The sequence below is a fragment of the Podarcis vaucheri genome, assembly GCF_965113315.1.
Source record: "Podarcis vaucheri genome assembly, chromosome: 2".
NCBI lineage: Eukaryota > Metazoa > Chordata > Lepidosauria > Squamata > Lacertidae > Podarcis > Podarcis vaucheri.
In genome coordinates, this window is record NC_138760.1 from 60,935,642 (window position 1) to 60,957,088 (window position 21,447).

A 21,447-nucleotide genomic window follows, 5' to 3' on the forward strand; every position below is an offset into this window, starting at 1 on the left:
CTATTTTGTACATCCCAGTGGTTAAAATTATTTTTGATATGCAATATTTAAAGGTATAAAACAGTTGGAAAATAGGGTTAGAAGGATTTTAGAATAAACCTAGATGGTAAATGTAAAAGGTATCTTTCTATGGATAAAATTATGGCACTATTCACCCCAAATCTACAATCTTTACAGAACAATACATCTTATGTCCAAAGATAACTATTAATTATCTTTGAATTAATAAATACCGCAAATAATGTAAAAGTTTGCTCTAAATAGTTTTGCAGAACACGTTCTATGGAAGAGAATGAAGGCCTTCCCATCCCTTTAATCACTGACTGGAATCCAAAAATGGTAAGAATCATGATAGTAATTCAAGATTGCTTAGGTTCTGCAACCATGCTGAATAAGAGAATATCTCCTAAACTGTCCCTCCTACTCAACTCCAGGTACTCAGTGATATCAGGAATACAAAACACCAGGCATAAGCATAAGGTTCTCACTTCATTTGGCTCTTAAATCTAGCATATATCACTTCTAAAGGAAAATACTGCCATTTGGATCAAGGTTACAGAATCCAAGCAAGCAGGCCTGCACTTATATGTAAGTTTCCAAATGCACAGAGTTGTGCCAAATACTGCATTATCCTCTGCAAAATGGGACATGACATGCCAAGTCACACCGAAGACACCAAACAAACAAAACAGTAACTTTTCCAATGCTGTACTTTCAACATTTATTTACTAACAGAACATTTAATCTTGGGTGCAACTTTCATGTCACCAGGATGCTTCAGAGATTTGTTTCTGCATTGAAATGGTTCTAACAACAATCAGTCCATAGACGGCAAGAGCTAATTATATAAGAGTTTTAGGAGGAGATGAAGGCAGTGGTGATCTAGGCCTAACCTCCACTCCCAATGAAGACTTGCAGAACATTCTGCTGCCATCTACAGTCATTGCCTTCTCCACGTACATGTAATGCATTTATATTGACCATCTGCCTCTGTATTGTCAGGTGATCAGAGCCAGCCCACCAATGAGGCAGGGTAAAGCACCCACCTCAGACAGAGGAAGTATAAGAGGTAGTAGCCGGCAGCACCACCTTTCCTACCACTGCCAGAGCGCCCCCTCTCACTGGTGAGAGGAAGGTGTTCTGGTACGCTGTGTTGCCTCTCGTTTTCCCCTCCCCAGGGTGGGGAAGAGGAGCAGCAACGCCTTACGGGTTCGGTGAAAGGGGGCAGCATTACAGTGGGGGCAAAGGTGGTGGGGGCAGGGTGAGGCAGTGTGGGGGCAAGGGGACATATTTCCATTACATCTCAGGTAGTGAAGCAGGAAGGGGTGCCCCTGTAGGTGGGATTCCTCTGAGGTCCAAATTTGGCCATTAAGCCTTTGGTTACTGGTCCCTATATATGGTATCACACCACCAACGTCAGTGCCTGGTTCTAGATATTTAGTTTTCAGTTTTATAAGGACTTTTCTATTCCATTTCTATTCAACTGGTTTCATTCTACGTGTACTTCACTGATTATATATCATTGAGTAATATTAAACACAAGCACTTTCTATTGTCCATCTGGATCTACTAATTTACTAACATAAAAAAATTCTGACAACTGCTAGACTGAAATGGCTGAGTTACAAAGATCATTTGTGGCCCTGTTTGTTTGTGGGCCCGATGGTCACTTCCTAAGAGATAATAAATTCTGTAGTCATATTACCGGTAAATGAAACTGAATATAGCATTAATTTCTTAAAATCTGCATGTTCATCTTTTGCTGAAAAAGCTGTTTTAATTATATTTTTTCTTCCTTTATCAAGATTGCATGGAATACCATAGCCAACAAGCAGTTTTTATTCAGAATTCAACTATGAATCTGGAATAATGAAAAATCTCTATATTCATATTGATAAAGTTTTAAAATTATGGTGTGAGGAACCTAAAGTTCTAAACTAGATTGTGTCAAACAGTCAGAGAAGATAATAAAGTGGCCTAAATGTTAGCTTTCAAGTTTGTATATAATCCTGTTTTAAAAATAAACCACCTCTGTTTTTACTAGACATTTATTTGCATTTTCCTAGGTCCATGACATATATTATACTAATGTTTTATTTCAAGTGACTCTGACTCCAGGTGGTGGTAGTTGTGTTTTTTTTAAAAGTCTTAAAATACATTAATTAAAATGTAGCCCATGAACATATGGTAACCTTAATGATTGGATATTTGAAATAATAATTTAAAATGCATATCTAGTAAATAATCATAAGATTTGTGCATAGAGCCTACTGTGAGAAACAACTTTTCTTATCTGGGACACAGGACAAATTACCCTTTTATATTATTATGAAAAACAGGATTTTCCAAATGATTCAGCGCCACATTAAAAAGGGGAAGGGGGAAAAAATTGCAGAATTTTTTCCCCTGAAGAATAACCAAAGTATTGCACCGTGATCAGAATTATTTACCTACAATATTGGTTGCTTGGTTACAAATGGAGCTGTATGAAAATGGTAACAAATGACTACACAGTGCTTAATTCACAGGAAGTGACTATGTGGAAAACAGAGAAACATTATTAACCAAGGCCATCGTTATGTCTCCCATGGGCTTTGGCCACATAGGTAAAGCACAGCAAAACTAAGGAGCTGAACTTTACACAACTGTAGCAATTTTAGCAACAGAAAGCATACTAAACTCTTCTCCCCAAATCTATTTGCAAGCAGCACATTTGCCTACAATTCTAGGCCAGTAATACTTGATGAAGTGGCACAGCCAGGACCACATCCACAGCGCTGCCTACTTATGGCAGCCAGGGCAGGAGGTATGGAAGCCAGGAAAAAGAACTGACTACAAAGACATTTCAGTTGGAAACAAGTCTTTCCTGAGCGAAATACTGCATTTTTAACATATACTGTAATTATTTGGCATTAAGATGGTCGATTTGAGAGAAACTGTTGTATAGGTATCAGTTGTAGCAGATTAAAAATGGGTTAAGTGACAGCTTATACAAATTCACTGTAATGTAACTGAAAATCTAACATTCATGAGATTCAGCCACTCCAGATTTTCCTTATCTGGGGAGAATTTTGGTTAAATAAGATGGAAAAACTTGTGATGGTCAACCCCACTGAACCAGGTCTGAAAATAATACAGCGTTGCTGCTCATTATGAAGAATATCCATGGGTGTAGCCAGGATTTTTGTTGGGGGGACAGGCCTTTTGTTAGGGGGGGCAGAACCTCAGTTAGCTGTGTTTTTTTAATTTACTTTTACTGATTTAGGGGGGCAGCTGTCCCCCCTTGGCTACGCTCATGAGAATATCTGATGAAACTCTGGAAATCCTCTAGGAGATATGGATTATTCTAGGACTAGACACCCTGAGGTGCCAACCATGTTAATAATGACAATGACAAACATCGGTTTGCGAGGGCCAGCAAACCATTGCTATTGATGCTACTGCTGTAACCCACGGAGTAGTTACGTGCTCACTCATCCCCTCTTATTTGTGATCATGGTGGCAGCAGCTGCATTTTAACCCAAGAAATGTAAACCCAAGAACTCCCCCAAATTTTCAAGTTGAACCCAACAATCTGCTGTTGGATTTCCCCCCATTTATTTTAGCAACATCCCTACTTTTGGTATGTGCTGGTAACAATAGCCACGTGCAGGCATTAAATCAGGGGGGAGGGCAGGGGTGGGCACACAAACCCCATTCCCCACATCCCGCAGCAGACCAGCTGCTCTTGGGATCTTTGAGTGATTAGCAAAAAGTTCTGAAGATAGCTTTCAAGCACATTTACTTGAATGCACTTAGAAATGCTCCCTGCAATGGCTGTGCTCTTGTAGGAGGTGCCCTACTGACTTCTCATTCAACAGAGAGCATGCCTTAAGGCCCCAAAGAACCAGGTTCCTCAGGAGTAAGAGTCATCCTTGGGAGCAAAGGACTCATTGGAAGCAAGGAACCCGGAAGTCTGAGATAACCAGTTGCAGCTGGGCCTGAGTAGGGGCTGGGTGACCCCAGCTACAGACGTGTTAGCCTGCTGGATCAGTGCAGGATCTTAGCTCTGTGCAGCCCAGCTTCTTGCTTCTGATGCCTGTCCTAACTGATACTGTGCTACTGACCTCTGCTATCACCTTGCTCTTGGAATCTTCACTACACCTCGGGCTGCTGTGCTGTGTTTGACTTTGGCATTGTCTCACAACCCTGCTGTTACATCGTGCCCACTTTTAAACTGTTTCACTCTACTTGGCTTTGGCTTCTTCTTAAGGCCCTCTGTTTCTGGGTTGCCCTGATACTGGACTACTTCCTCAATCCTCTGGAGTTGGCTATCCACCTGTACAGTACTGGATATCTAGCTTCCCCCTTGCCTCCTGCACAGAGACCAAAACAAGACTAAACCAAGGAATTCAGCTCAACTCACTTAAAAACTCTCTTGCAGCTTGAGGAAGTTGGGGGGCATACTTGCCCCCGGCCATTTCCTTATTTAACCCTTCATGGCTCATACGATGCTCAAATATAGCAAAACAATGGGATGCGGGTCGTGATGCAAAAGCAGAATAGCCTAGTTGGTTAGAGTGTAGTGCTGATAATGCCAAGATTGCAGATTTGATCCCCATGTGGGACACCTGCATATTCCTATATTGTAGGGAGTTGGGCTAGACTAGATGATCCTCGGGGTCTCTTCCAACACTACAGTTCTATGATTCTATTGACAATACACAAATAAAACTTTCCTAATAGTGTCAACAGGCTAAGCTATATAACTGAGATTAATTTAGTGGTCTTGCCAGTACTAGCAAGAACATCATTATATTATACTATTTATCCTGCTTTGATGCAATATTTAATGTGACCTTTATGAAGAAGCAAAAAACTGTTAATCTTTTTTGTTGCCATTTTTTCACTCTAGCAATTTGATCTGAAGGAATTAGTTGTCTCCAAAATAGTAATGCCATTGAATGGCTGTGGTGTTGGGGTGAGGGGTGGGGAGAGAACTCTGTACAAATTCCTTCCATTCATGGTTGATTTGAATAACAGTAGCTGTAATGCTTCTGCATGTTTCTACCATTAAATCAGCCCTCAGTCAAGCCTGCAGTTCCCGTGTGATTGGGAATCTAGGACTGTGCCAGGGTATTATCTCATGTTTTGTTTTCTCAAAAGTATGAAAACTATTTTTTCTCTTTGGTGATGCATTTAACTGAATTCATTTGGAGATTTTATGCAGTATATGCTGTTTTTGTTTGATACTGTATAATTCCCAAAAAGATTCATATACAATACTACACCCCCCCACCCCAGCTTGTATCTTATAGAGAGGTCACTATAACTAAGAAAACTATATTTGCCCAGGAGAATGGTACAATTAATATCTCAATTCATGCTGGCAATAATATTGTTTCCTAATTCCTGAAGTGCTGAAGAGACTTGGGGCCAGTGCTTCAGGGCACAGTTTCCTTGGAATGGGATAGCACTTAAGACTTACATTATCTTCATTATTTTATTTGCAATTATATAGGTAGAATGTAGTAGAAATGAATGGACACTTACAACACGTAGCACATCCACTGATCCTGCCTTCGATTTCCAGAGAGGCAACTCCAACTAAAAATTATTATTTATTAGATCTATATACCGCCCTTTACCAAAATATCCCAGGGCGGTGTACAACATTAGGAACACATTTTACAGAGCATAAATAATGAAAACAAATAAAAACCATTCTTCTGTGCTTAGCCAGTCCATGTCACCAAGCCATTCCAGGGTGGCTCTGTTGAAATCTATTTAAATATCATTTCCTTTTCCTTACTGTCTCCCACTGTCATATCTAGTTGTTCAGTGAGTTTTCACAGGGTCCCAAAGCACCCTAAAATCCCCTAAAGTTAAAATAAAAAAAATCCTTCCAGTAGCACCTTAAAGACCAACTAAGTTAGTTCTTGGTATGAGCTTTCGTGTGCATGCACACTTCTTCAGATACATGTGTATCTGAAGAAGTGTGCATGCACACGAAAGCTCATACCAAGAACTAACTTAGTTGGTCTTTAAGGTGCTACTGGAAGGATTTTTTTTTATTTTGACTATGGCAGACCAACACGGCTACCTATCCCCTAAAGTTGTTAGAAGTGGGAGCAGCAGCATATCCAGTAAGTTGCTTGTCACTTCCTTATTGACAAGGGCTTCTGCAGCAGTTGGAAACCTCAGTATGTTGTTTTTCCTGCTGCTTCATGCATTGGCTCCCCTTAGGAACAATCAGGAGAGATCATATCTCTCCATCAGCAATTGGAGACAGCTGATGCCAACCAAAGTAGAGAACAAGCATTCAGAGGCACCCAAAGGGACACTGAACAGCAACTTTTAAATAGCACAATTCAATGTAATTTAAGGTCACTGCTTTGTAAAGTGAAATGAGTAAACAGGCCAGTGCTTTGTGAAATGAATTTAATTATGTGGGTGGGGGAGGTACAGGGTGCTTATAGCTCAGAAGTAAATTGAAATGAAATTAATTGTGTGAGTGAGTAAGAGGGAAAGCAGCTTCCAGCTATGAAGTGGAATTAAAATAATTATTTGTTTGGGGACGCTCTTGGTTTAGTGGCTAGTGCTTTCTTAATAAATTGTTGAATTTAATATTTAATGTTAGTAATGACTAATGAACAAAGTGTATCCTGTGAGGCCTTATGGTTGCAAAGAAACTATGGGTGGTATTCAGTGCCAGGCCTAGTCAGAGTAGACCCATTGAAGTTAGTGGGCACAAATGACTTAGGTTTATTGACCTAACGTCAACATTCTCCAACTGTCAGCGCAAAAGTTGTTGTGCTAGCCTAGCATAAGGACAAAAATAAAGGTTGCACAATATGAAATGCAGTGCAGTGGTTGTGCTAGCGGAGGTTTGTTGTGTGACGTTTTGCTCAACAGGAAGTATCGGTTGTGCAATCAGACACAAGGACCATGCTGACTTCTTGTGCCTTTTATTCCACAAGCCATTCTGCTGGTGCAAGCCATTCCAGCATAAACAGTACACTGCTAAGTGACTTTCATTAGTGTGTTGTTGAATTCCTCCAATTAAGTTTAATGGGTCTACTCAGAGTAGGACTTAGTTGAATACAACCCATATAGTGCAGGGCTGGAATTATAAACAACCACCATGTACTACTCAGTGGACTGAAAATTTCATAGTCTTTTCTATGTTTATAGTCACCAATCCTGTTTAGATATCTTTTTGGACATATGGACTGTTTATCCCATTTAAGTTACCACTGGTGGAATATTCTTATTGTCAATGTCAGCTGCCAATGAATTTTTTAAATCTCCCCTCTCTCCTGTTATATTTGCAAAATAGGTGAGGAATAAGAAGAATGTGTCAGTGGTTGAAATTAAGTTCATTAAAAAAAAAAAATTGGCTATGGCCATGCATACTTATATATGGGCCCTAGAGAGCTGACCTGAGGTCTACATAGCTCTTGGGCTCAAAAAGGTTAGCTGCTCCTAGTGTACGCAGTAGTTAGGCAGCCCTGTCACCCATGCTGACCCACATATTATGTAGTGCAGTGGTTCCTAGTTGCGGGGTCGGCGTAACCCACCCAGGGGGTCCGTGGCACCATTCACATAACAAAAACTACATAGAGATATCAACATTTTCAAAAGTTAGCTTTTGAAAAACAAGGGTAATTAGCTGATTGGGAGCCACTGATGTAGTGTTATGAGTTTAAAGGTAAAGGTAAAGGGACCCCTGACCATTAGGTCCAGTCATGACCGACTCTGGGGTTGCGGCGCTCATCTCGCTTTATTGGCCGAGGGAGCCGGCGTACAGCTTCCGAGTCATGTGGCCAGCATGACTAAGCCGCTTCTGGTGAACCAGAGCAGTGCACGGAAACGCCATTTACCTTCCCGCTGGAGCGGTACCTATTTATCTACTTGCACTTTGATGTGCTTTCGAACTGCTAGGTTGGCAGAAGCAGGGACCGAGCAACGGGAGCTCACCCCGTCACGGGGATTCGAACCGCCGACCTTCTGATCGGCAAGTCTTAGGCTCTGTGGTTTAACCCACAGCGCCACCTGCGTCCCATGTTATGAGTTTAGGCAGGGGAAAATAGGCTGTATACCAAGACCCTTCTAAGCCCTGGATCCAGCAGGAGTTAAAATACATGCTATGCTAGCTTCCTGGTAAGGCAATCACCGGGGTGATGGGCTATTAAGAGGAACAAAGGGGCTCTGTGTGAGATGGCAATTGAGTGGAGCCCCTCTCCCAACTTGCAAATAGGTAGAAAGACAAAGGCAGAGTTGAGACCAGAGTCTTGGAGTGACATGAACTAGAGGAAAAGCAAGCTGGAGAAAGTGTAGGAACAATGTTTGATTTCTGTTTGAATCCAAGACTATGGGAGAAACAAGACTCTTTGGAGTGTTTATGCTGTGAACTCCTCCATTGTAGGGTCAGGTTGTATATATGTATAAATACGGTATATAAAGCATATATCATAAAGATGCCACAGTCTCTACTATTTCTCATTCCAAAGGAAACACAAACCCCTGGAACTCCTGGAATCTCACACCACTCGGAGACTGGGGTGGCCTGCAACACTATGTTGCTTTAATTTGACTCTGTGGGATCTTCTCCATACCACCACTATAAAGTATATCCCCAAAGGGACCACCACCACTTCCATATCATGGGATCATTTCCACATCAGCTAATACTGGAAGGTTGCCAGAACAGAACACTCCATACAGATGGGACATTCTCATTCCAATTGTCAGCTAATAAGAGAAATCTGTTCCAAAGCTTCTTAGTCAAGACATGTGGATGACAATGACAATTAACCTCTATGCCTTACTCCATATTAACTGCAATGAAAATTATGAAAAGTCTGCTATCACTGGGAAGTAAGAGAACAAAAAGAATAACCAAGGAAGCAATCCTGAGTAAAAGTCCATTCACATAATCATATGGGCACATGGTGACCACTTGGAACTGCTGTGCCCACTGATTCTGTGCAGTAACCATCAAGCACAGGAACCCAGTTTTAGCACACAGCTATTCGTACCCCAGGATGGAATTTTAACTCAAGACAAAGGCAGGCCCCAAATAAGTGGGGGGGGGACCATGGCTCCCCACCCTGAATTCCATCCCATCTAAATATGGATTTAGGGTGGTTTTTCCAATGTCATGCAGAAAATCTGGTCCCACGTGTGTGGCACCTGCAAAGAACTGGGGCATTAGTGTGAACTGAAATAAACCAAATATGCATTGCAGCTTCAAGTGGTAAAGGAAATCATCCCTAAGGTTCTATGATAAATTCTTTAAAACCAGCTATGTTTTAAAGCCTTGCTTTCAAAATACATCTACTACATATGCAACCAATTACAGTTAGCACAGCAGAATGAAACATACGTTAGATGTAGTATGCGTTAGATGTAGTGCTTGTTTTCATATGAAATGCAGGGATAATTAGGCTTGCTCAATTTTCATGAGTGAAGCAGGAATTTGTTTTCAAAATGGTTTAGTGGCGTCTCCCAACCTGCCATTTATTTCAGAAACGTCATGGCTCATTTATAGCTCTCTTTTTTTTTACTCTATGTTAAGAATAACAACTGAAAACATGCTTTAAGTATCATCTCTAAATGAAACATTATCTTCTTTCTCTGTCCAAGAGGAGAAACTGGAGCTACATCTATTAAAAAATAATTAATATTTAACTCATTGTTTCATGGTGCTTCCATTAAGAGAATTCTGTTCCACAGGAAATAAACACAGCTAAGTGGCATGTTTGACTAGTAGAATGACACTAATGCTATAACTATTGTCCTGTAGGACTTCAAAAGGACAAATGAAAAGACACTTATGTGGGTGGTATGACTGGCCCAACAAAAAGTAGCTGTTTATTTCACCGGAAGCCAAGAGTGATGTGTACTTTAAGCAAACAAATCTGGGCTCTGTGTGCTGCTTTTGAGACCCCAAGGCCTTTCTGATAAAGCTGTAATCAAGAGGAATGGATAGTTAAATACCAGGTTCCATTGGCTGGCTAACTTTTTTATTATTACTGTCAGGGATCTTTGACCACAGACACCCAAGACTAAATTCACCAAAACCTTTTGATCACTGTTATTTTGGAGTGGAAACGAACCAGTGTCTGTGCAGTGAAAGGCTCTGCAATGTATTGCCAAACCCTTTGTTTCCTTGTTCCAGTTTCAGCCTTGTGAATTTCCACAAAGCTAATGCCCATTTTTCAGCAATCTCCCCCCTCCCCACTTCTCCCTAATGACCAGGAATCAGCAACTACTGTCAATTAACAAGAACAGAGTCTGACCTCACAGTTTGAAACATGAGTTTCCAATCTCTGTTATGCCAGCAAGCTGTCAAATCCAGCACTATGCAAGTGGTCAAGAAAGCAAACAACCCATTCTTTTATTAGCACCATGTGGGTGTATTTTGACTAAAAAACAATCTATAAGAGACAAAGCACAGAAGAGTTTATACTAATGATTTCCTTTCCTCAGTGGCACAGGCATTCTTTCTATTTTAGAGGAGGAAAATGGCTGTGTTCGGGTACAGAGATAGGTGTTGTAGTTTTTAAAGGAGAGTTGTTATTGTTACATTCGTATTCCACATTTCCTCCCTAATTTATCCACACAACCACCCTAGAAGGTAAGTAATGGCTGAGAGACAGCGATGGACTCAGGGTCACCCAGTAAGCTTCAGGGCAGAATGGGGATTTGAATCCTGGTCTCTCAGGACCTAGCCCAACAGCTCAGTCTGTTATGGCACAATCCCATGCGAGTCTGTTCAGAACAAAGTGTCACTGGGTTCAGTCAGAGCACCTAATATTCTTCAGTAGGAATTCTTGAGGGATTTGATGCTTACAAGTTTCTATCTGGAAAGACCTGATCCGCACCTCTTGTATTCTGGGAACTTTTTTTTTTTTTAGATTGTTAAAAATAATGCAGAAATTGAATGCAGTTATGGGTAAAAATGCGATAAGGACCAGAAGTGGACAGACGTTCCTGTGCCTGCTTTATAACCAGCCTTTGTTCCCCCCACCCCAGGGTGTTACTCCAATCTGTCTGATGGATTACCGTAACTCCCATAAATCCAGAGATTTACAGTCCTCACCATCTCTGCTGTCCCCCTCCCCCTTCCTCATTTCAGATTGTGCTGGCTCCACATACAAAGTCATTGTACATATCACCAAAAATACTAAGAGGAAAATGTAAACTGAAAAGCAAGAAATGTAATGACTTAAAGCACACACACCCCATGTACACATCATCATTCAACACCTTGTACATAATGACCATCTGATTTAGTGACTAACCCTCTCTCTCTGTTGAGTCCCTTGCGCATTTGGTCAGCAGGAGCTCATTTAACTGAGTGGCAAAATATTATGTTAAAAGGTTGTTTGTGCACTTGGGCTTTTGGTATTCTACTGCAGAAGTGTTCAGGCAGAAGTGTTGAGCTGCTTTGGCTAAAGTGTCACTGAAACTGAACTTCCTACTCAGTCTAATTTGCTATCAGACATTCATAGCAATTAGCACAAGATGCACTCAGAACCCCATTTTGGCACCAGCAGTCAAATTCTCCAGTAATCCAGGAACTACAGTGAAAAAGTGAAAACTGTTAAAGAACAAAGTATTTCTTATCACCACCATTTCCTGTGCAGGTAGTAGGCGGATTAATTTCTGTCACTCTAGCCACCACAACATCTTTAAATGCCACTTTGCTTCTCATGTTAAATCACCAGAGAAGCAAACCTGATGAAGAACAAAAGATTTGACTTTGTATGTGTGCAAATGCGCATGCCAGTGGTGCTGAAAAAGAGAACTGACAGTATGCCAGGCAAGTTTGTCTTGGGCAGAACTACAAAGACAAGGTGCCACAATGGGAAAGCCCCTGCCTCCCCTTGCTGCCCACCTCACTTCAGCCAGAGTCTTGGAGGAGAGCCTCATAGGACAATGTACCATTAGTCACTGAACTGATTGTGTGTTGTGACATGTGCTTGAGAGAACCACAAATTGATTCCAGTCACATATCATGAGAAAAGCAAGATTTTAGCTCAGTGTGGCAGGGTAGCTAAGCCAAGGTTTGTAGTGAACATGAATGAAATACAGTAAATGTTTTCAACTCCCTTGCCCTGTTAGGGCAAGGATTTCTGCTTGTGCAAGAGGACTCCCCCCTCCTACTGCACACTCCCCAAATCTGCTCCAGAGGGTTGGAGGAATCCAGAACAGAACCCAGAGCAGGGGGGGGGCAGTAGGCCCCATTAGCTAAAGTGGTACCTCAGTTTAAGAACAGTTTCAGGTTAAGAACGGACCTCCGGAACGAATTAAGTACTTAACCCGAGGTACCACTGTATATGGGATACGAGTGAAAGCACTTTGTACATTTAAAATGTTATCTTTTAAAATTTCATCTCATGTGTCTATTTATTTGTTGATCAGCTAATTGGTGAAAGGAAGTAGCCTCCTGCTTTATCTTATAAAATGGCACAGATAGTATAGTGTCAAAGGGTCACATACCTGTGGCTCTGGTTCTACATTGACTCGATAAGCTTGTGCTTTTCCATCTTCTAAAATATTAGGGGGCAAAGCCTTGCTTTCAGCTCTGCAATACGAAACACAAAGTCATATATTTATATAACTTATATATTTATATAACAATATAGCTTGTTACTTTGCAGTAAACTTGAAGTTGAGCAGAGTTAAGATATTGGTGTATAATGGTATAATGAAAATATATACACATCCAAGAGTCAAATCAATAGCCTGGAGGAGACTGGCCCAGTTTACATGCTGTAGTAAGCCATAGAATGGTTTACTGTGAATGTGAGGATACCTCCTGCTTCATTCCCCCCCCCCCAGTGTGAGCAGGAATTGAAATACCCAGAACAGAACCATAATACAACAAACACCAATCACATAGATGTATGGGCAGCAGCCCTATTCCCCCATCTAGGCTGCTGCCCACGGAACTCTAGCTTTTGCTGAGAAACTGATACAAAGGGTTGGTGAACCCCTGAGAAGAACATGGGAAGGGGTCTGTGGCAGGGGGTGGGGAGAGGGATCAGCAGAAATTGCCCGGATTTTGAGATCTTTGGGGGAGGCCCTTCTCTGTCCTGCCATCCTCACAAGCAAGCTTGGTAGGGACGCAGGAGAGGGCCTTCTTGGTGGCAGCTCCCAGTCTTTGGAATTCATAGAATCATGGAATCATAGAGTTGGAAGAGACCACAAGGGCCATCGAGTCCAACCCCCTGCCAAGCAGGAAACACCATCAGAGCACTCCTGACATATGGTTGTCAAGCCTCTGCTTAAAGACCTCCAAAGCAGGAGACTCCACCACACTCCTTGGCAGCAAATTCCACTGTCGAACAGCTCTTACTGTCAGGAAGTTCTTCCTAATGTTTAGGTGGAATCTTCTTTCTTGTAGTTTGGATCCCTGTAATGAAAGGGCTGGTGCCATGCTGTATTGTATTGTAAATACTTGTATGGTTTTACTGGGCTTTTATATGTATATGGTTTTAATTCTATCAGTGTTTAATTTTTAGCGGTTCTTGTCTTTATCTGTAAGCCATCTTGAGTCCTGTCGGGGGGGGGGGAGGAAAGAAGGGTATAAATATATATGTAATATTATTAATAATAATACTGTAATAATTGTCTCCTTTCCCATTCTGCTGATGGAAGTCACCGCTGGATCAAAGAGCTTTTTCTCAGACTTCTGCCAACATACCCCCCCAAGACTTTCCTGAATTCAGGGTAGGCTAAGGAGAAAGGGGGATGAGTAGGAAATGGGGAACATTGAATACTGGGTTGAGGCACCTCCTGTGAGTAGCTCCCACCCACCTCCTTCCATTGGCACTTGTCTGGATCCAAGCCTCTGTATTTCTCATTTTGGCCATGAAAGTGAATCTTGGGAAAAACTGGACTATTTCTGTGTATAACGTGTAACTTTCCATTCAGCCTTAGGAGACCTATGCATGTCACTTTGGAAAATATGGATCTTCTTGTTCCTGGTAGGTACAGCTTTACTGTTGTAGCCCATAATCTTTTATTTAGATTTCAGTCCCAATCTGCCCAACACTACAGTTGTATTTAGCATGAATTGATGGCATTTATTAAGCAGCAAGGTTGTAGGACACATGTGCAACTTAAGCAAGGAAATTTTGCCGAGGGGCTTCTATTTCAAAACTAATGTGATTTTTGCTTTAACTTCAGAACTCTGAAGAATGCTGAGTCTAATAGAAGAGCCACTGAAACCCATGGGAAGGGTTCTGATGCTTTAAGCTCCTCTTGAGTGAAGCCTAACACAGTTGAATTTTCATTTATGTATCTTATTGAACAGAAACCGCATTATCATTGTTGGCATCTAAAACTGAAATAATCAGTTGCAAGTTGCTGTTTTGGTTTTAGCCAGCATTTGCAAAAAGAAAGTATCCTTGTAGGTGTACGTAAGCAATTGTGTGTGTGTGTGTGTGTGTGTGTGTGTGTGTGTGTGTAACTTTCTCCTTTTAGACTGGCAGTGTGTATATATTTCCATCCATCCATTTGATCTGGCTCAAATGTAATGCTAAACTATGGTTCAGTGTCATATGTACAACCCTTGGTCTAGTGCCCTCCTCCCTCTCTGGTGCGGCCATGAGGAGGTAAGAAGCTTTCACTTCCATTTTCAATTATTTGTGATTTATAGTTAGGCATGAACCTGAAGACATGATTAACCTTAACTATGGTGTGCTCTGGTCCATGGGGTCACAAAGAGTCGGACATGACTAAACGACTAAACGACAACAACAAATGGTTTAGAAATGCAAACCAGGATCATAAACCATGATTTGAAGTCGGCTTGTTTCCCTAAACCATAGCTAAAACTAACCAGTTTGTCTAGAATGTGGAACACAGAAACTCAAAGCTTGTTTACCCCCAAATAAAGTCCATGGTTTCAGGCTACATCAGAATGAGCCCAATTAGTTTGATATTTGCTTGTGGCAAGAATCAGTGTTTGTGTTCTGATTGCAATCAAACGGCAAGTAAGTGGTTTTTTTAAATAATTAAAATCCTTAAATAAATCTTGCTAGTAAGCAGAACAGGAAATAGACACAATGAAAGATACAATGAAACACACAAATAAACTCTTCCACAGCTGCATGAAGAATTTATGCCCACAACTGAGTTCTAAACAGACATACAGTATTTGGAAGCAAGTTCTACTGTGATCAAGAAGAACAATACAAATAAATGTAGTCAGTAAATGTATTCAGAATTAGGTTTAAAGCCAGAACAGCAGAGACATTACGGGTATTATAGAAATTTAGATTTTGGGCTTGCAAAGAATCTGTATAGCTGTGAATGTTGCTGCCAGGGCCAAAGCTGACACATTTTCTCCCCATCAAAATTTCTACTTAGAAACACTGGAAAACAATCTGATTCAGTGGTATACAAAAATGCCCAAGGAAAGCAAGGACAATGCTTCTGAGTTTCATTTTTTGGCCATACAGCTGTCTGAAACAAACTACAGTGAGACAATTCTTCATCTCAGTTGTAAAGTTCTTGGTAAAAATATTACTGATTTACAGCACTGTGAAAAAAGCACTGGAGAACAACCATGAAAGTTCTTCCAACCAGACACTTCTGAATCACCAGACAAATGCATTACTTCAGCTTAATTCTATTCCATCATGAGATCTGACTGTTGGCAACTGCACATCATTGGGGCTGGACACGGAGATCCTTTCTGCCCACTTCAGCAGCCCTGGAAAAATGGAGGGGGAGGGCATACATCTGCAGCGCTGTACCTTCACATATGGGGTGTCCAACTCACAAACCCTAAGTCTTGGTCTAGTATAAAATGGGATGCAAATTGGTCACATCATAACTTAGTCCTCATCAGAGGAGAACCACATGTATGTGGGAGAGTTCCTTCATGCTATAAAAAGAATACACAGAACTATTGAGATTGCTTGTCCAATTCTGCTTACTATTTGAAATGCCCATCAACTTTTTAGAAGGTAGTATCTCTTTTTCTCCTAATAATAGGTTTTAATTAAAATGGTTGATTGATAGCTGCCTATATTGCCCTTGGACCATTAGTTGCATACTTTTAACACACACACATGTTTATTTGAGGAGTTACAAGAAGAAAATTGTGTGATTCACTTTCTCAGTGGCACCTTCTTTGGAAACTTGAGACTGTCATGCATAGTAACACTTTCCATACTCGGCACAGAACGAACATATATAGGGCATCCCTGTCAAAGGAGCCTTGCTTTATACCCAAATGTGCTGCAAACACACTGCCTAAATTAATGGATTGGGCCTGTGGTTTTCAGCTGCCATGAAGTGGAATTGGCTCCTGCCTCCTGTGCTCCTTCTGCCAGGAAGTGGGCTGGCAAGGGCACACAGCACAGAGTGCGGCATTCCCTCTACTCATCCCAATGACAAATCACTGCCCTCACATGCTGCACCCCTTCTGCGCACTACACATCATTATTATGTGACCACTGTGCTCAGTAGTACCCTTCAGAGTTTCAGCCTAAGGAAACTTGGAAGGTCAATTCCTAAACCCATATTGTTTCAATTCTCTGCATTATATCATGCATTCTTTACTGGTTTGGAATGCTTTTCTTTACTTACTGAAGAAAACAGCTTCAGTTGTCCATAAAGCTGACATGCAAGAAGAATTATTAAAGAAAATGTTTTCTTAAAGTCCCCTGAATGCATCATTAACAGCTAAACAGCAAATATCTTTACATCGCATTTCTGTGAACCAGAATTCATAGAGAATCGTGTTAGAAAACTTTCCTTAAACATCTGCTATAAACTTGACATTTTAGTCTCTTTTGGCCACATCAGAGTAATAAATGAAACCATGTTCTACTCTGGCTCAAAGAAGACACAGAAGCAAATAAGTTGATTTATAGCCTAAATTGCTCTGCTAAAACTTCACCTACCCCCATCACTTACTTTCTCCCACATAAAATGGTTGATGTGTGCTACTCCTAGCTCACCTTACTACTGTATTGCCTTGACGTTTTGCCCCTGCGTCTAAAAGGACTTTAGACCTACCATCTGCTAGCTTTCATGGTGATGTCTAGGTAATTCCTCATCTATGTCAGTTACCACAAATGAATCACTTCCATAAGCTGCATGTGTTTGGAACTGGTCAGAATTTTCCACTGCCTCATATCTGAACAAATGGGCTACTGTCTTACACAGTCAACACAGTAGTCTCACATATCTATGGCTTAATCCTTATGCTTTGAAGTCAGTGGGTGTTCTACCTGTGGCCGCTTCATACATTCAGATGTACACCAAGGATGCTTTTAAGTGTACACCTTTAAATATAATGTATGAATGCAGCAGGTCTCTGAGATTTGTTAGTCTGACGTCTGTTTAATGCTTGCATTGTCCCTGCAGTGCTGTTCTCATTATTCCTAACTTTATTGTTTATAGTTTCATTTACACTTAAATGAATGTGTGTTTGGGTGGAGAGAGAGAGAGAGAGCGAGAGAGAGAGCGAGAGAGAGCGCTTCTCTGAGAATCTTTGAAGAGCAGAATATATGAATAAATAAAATCAAATTTTATTATATGGAAATATATCAAAATGATAACTAAGGCACACTTCTGAAATTAGAACAATGATTCTGGTGTCTAACCCAGCCACTGTTCAAAACTAAAATCCTTATTTTACTGGTAACATGGAAATATTCTGTCACTTTGCTATTTTCCTACTGAACTTTCCAATGGGAGTGAAAGGGCATTGGCTGAACATAGTATGAAGAGGGGCCGCGGGAGGGGCGATTCTTACATATCACAATGGGAATAATTCATTTAATGAAGGACAGTGGATGGAAAAACAATTGCCAGAGGATGAAAGATGTTCATTGAGACATGTCCTTTCTCTTGACATGACCATTAATCACATGGCCATAGCTGGGTATCCATGGAACCTTATTTGGCAAAGAGTGAGCAGCAACAAATTCCATGAGGATTCACTCAGCATATATAAAGAGAAACAAAATCATAAACAACTAGGCTATTTGAATTGGTCTACAGAAGTCCCCCCAGCGCTTTTTCTTAACTCTCACTAAATGGAAAATAAGGAAAGTGGTTTTATTATTATTATTTCACTTCTCTTCTCCCTCCCTTCTGTCTGGTAGAAAATAAATTAAGAAAACAAAGTAGAACATGTCAGGGACATAAACAGGAAAGCAGAAACATAATTCATTGATAGGAATGCATGTGTGTGAAAACACAGTGTCTCAAAACTACAGGAACTACTTATCCAAACTATTAAGAACAGCCAGCCTCCCTGTCTGTGTTTTCTTAGAAGTTTAGCTTGAATCCAAACCTAAAGGGTACATATGCAATCAGTGAAAATCTTAGTACCAACTAAGCTATCCTAATACATGCCAGCTGAGAATTTGGCCTACAGGACTGGCCTTTTTTAAAAAAATAAAAATATAATCATCCTTCCAACCTGAAGGAAAACTAAAGCATCATACTTCCAATTGGCACTGGAACTTAATATCTCAAATCTCATTGAAGTCCCTCAAGTCTGCCAAGGTAAGAAATAACAGAATTTTAAAAATATAAAATGAGAAGCTATGATATCTGTTTTGTGAAGTACTAAGAAGAACAACATACTTCATTAAGAGGCATCCACTAGGTTCCAGAAGGCTATTATATTAAAACATAAACAGGAATCCTTCAAAAAACATTTTTTGAATCACAGAATATAAATGACAGCTAACTGTTAATGCTCTTAAAACAGTAGCCCCCAGTTTATAAGCTGTGGAATGTGTATCACTGAACTCTTAAGTACTTGCAAGTTTTATTCCTTTCAGTGAGGTCCAAACTGAATAGAGTTTCTGAAGACTGGGCCTTAAATTACTTTTTACAATGATGCAGCCAAGGCTGAAGTCCAATTGAACTCAACAGGACTTACTTTGGAGGGAAATGCAAGGTATTTGTAGGTTACGCCAGTTCCTAACAGTAAGCTGAACATTTCTCCTAATCATCTAATAAGTGAAAGTCAGCTCAGTGTAAATGCTAAATCCGTTTTATGTAATTGAATGCAATATTTTTTCTGAAAGTAGGAAAATGAAAGCAAATGCATTCTGTGCTTCTGATGTCTGAACATCACAGTGCAGGAGTTTTGTGGACATAAAACACATATGTATTTTTATTGGTAAGGAATGGATGTTAAACATGCTGATTTTATAGAAGTATTTGGATCTGGGAGGTCTAGATTAATTATCAGAAGAGTAGCTTCCCATTTCTTTTGAGAAGCGTTGCTATGCAAGGATGACTCATTCTCAGTGACAAAATAGACCTGGATGTGGCTTGAATAGTGACTAACTTTTATTGGCCAGACAGAATGGTTAGGAATCCAACAAATTGCTAAATGCTGAGTGGAGAAATAAAAAAACCCACATCACCCCTATGTTTAATTTGGTCCAGTCTAAAAACAGAATCAATAAAAATGTTACTGTAGTTGCTTTAGCTGAAGCACAAAATAAACAAATTGATTTTCCCCATTAGGAGAGACCTTGCTTTTTACAAAGAGGCAGTTGTTCAATTTTGGAGGCAAATATATTTTAGATTTAAATTCTTTATAAAGCATTCATAAATGCAATAATGACCTGACATGGAGAAGTGAAAGGAACAAAAGAAACCCCAACTCCTGTATCATCCAGGAATGTTAGTAGGTCCATGACAGGAATCAAATCCTTACAAGAAAGAGCAGAGTACAATAGTGAGGAATTGTGGAAAAGTAACAGCTCTATTCTCCAACAGATCGGAGAATTACAAAGCAAAAGATTTGTGATCAAAATTAGAACTATGTTGAATTTTCATTCTCACACATATCTGAGAATGTGTGCACTCCCCCAAACTCTTCTTTCCAGTTTTAATTACGTTTGCAGCCATTGTTCCCTCAAACTTTGGCACTTAAAAAAAACACTTTAACTGGGCTTTGTCTTCCTAAATATGTAAGAGTCTGCTGGATCAGGCCAATGGCCCATGAAGTACAGCATCCTGTTCTCACAGTGGCCAACTAGATGCCAATGAAAAGCTCCAAAGAAGGACCTGAGCACAACAGCACTCTCCCCACTCATGATTCCTAGCAACTGGCTTTCAGAGGCATACCGCCTCCAAGAGTGGAGGCAGAACATAGCCATCTTGGCTAGTAGCCATTGATAGGCTTGTCCTCCATGAATTTCTCCTTCAATAATTGATAAAATTTTCAGAGACCATGTAATTATTGTGATGACTTCTTGGGGCCATAGAGCCAACTTGATTTAGCTACTCAGTGACATGCGGTCAGTGCAAATGCAGGAGGCGCTGGGTAGCAAAAATGCCAGATGTTCTGATTACCAATTGGCTGGAGGTCTCCTAGAAAACATGGCTGCATAAGCAGCTAGGTTTGAGTTCCTCACAGGCCAAGACTTTCTCACTGGTTCTGAAGGCAGATGGAGCAAAGATGTCAGAAGCTGCCCTCCCAGTTCTCAGATATTGCAAGGGTTATTCCTCCCCCAGGGCAAATGCTTTTATATCCTTTCTAGGGCGGTGGTGGTGGGATGAAGCAAAAATGGGAGGCAGTTTCTGAGGGGTGCACAAATGTTTACAAAACTCATTTCCCTGGTTCAGCTAAGCTTTTATCAAAAGGGCAGAAATCTACTTTAGCCACAATAGAGTTTATTTCGGTGCAGAAATATGCTAGTTAAAGTTATGTGAAAACACATGTGGTGTTGAAAGCATTACATCATGTTGTCTCTAACAATGTGGTCTCATTCAATCACAGTTATTGGAGACCTGCTGTACTAGAGATAAACACCCCCACATAGCTCATTGTCTTACAATATGAGAATGATAGCAAGAAACAGGGCCCCAGATATCATCTAGCGTATCTGTAGACTTGCAATACTTAAATTCACTGAAACTGATGATAATTCAGTTTGCATTTTAAAGCTTCTCTATTGAGGGTGTTCTATTGCTAAGCTATCATTAGAGTTGAGACACTTCCCTGTAATATCCTCCGCCTACTACCACTCTGATCTTTTCTACATTTCTACAGAGCCAGCCCTACCAAGAGGCAGAGTGAGGTAGATGCCTCAGGCGGCAAATATTTAAGGGCAGCAACTGGAGCTTTAAAATACTTGGAGCAGATCCACACTATACATTTAAAGCGCATTCAACATTCATTTAAAACACATGGCATCCCCCAAAGAATTCTGGCAAGTGTAGTTTCCCCCTCACAGAGTACAATTCCTATCATCCTTAAAAGACTACATTTCCCAGGGCTTTTTTTCAGCTGGAACTCAACGGAACTGAGTTCCAGCACCTCTTAGGTGCATTCCAGCAGCCCTTTAGGGTTGTGGCTGTGCAGTGTGACGATTGGGTTGCTGCAGCGATCGTGTTGGCACAGTGAATGTAATTGTGGCTGCACGCCAGAGGTGGAAGTCGGCAGCAGGGTTGCCAAAAGTA

General features: G+C 40.7%; 1 protein-coding gene across 1 annotated transcript in view; it reads right to left on the reverse strand.

Annotated features, from left to right (window-relative positions):
- PDLIM4 (PDZ and LIM domain 4) overlaps positions 1-21,447 on the reverse strand; it is a 61,051-nt gene that overhangs the window by 23,405 nt on the left and 16,199 nt on the right. Inside the window, exon 3 of the mRNA XM_082210994.1 lies at positions 12,490-12,574. Within this exon, the coding sequence (XP_082067120.1) occupies positions 12,490-12,574 (85 nt within the window). The remainder of the gene's footprint in view (positions 1-12,489; positions 12,575-21,447) is intronic.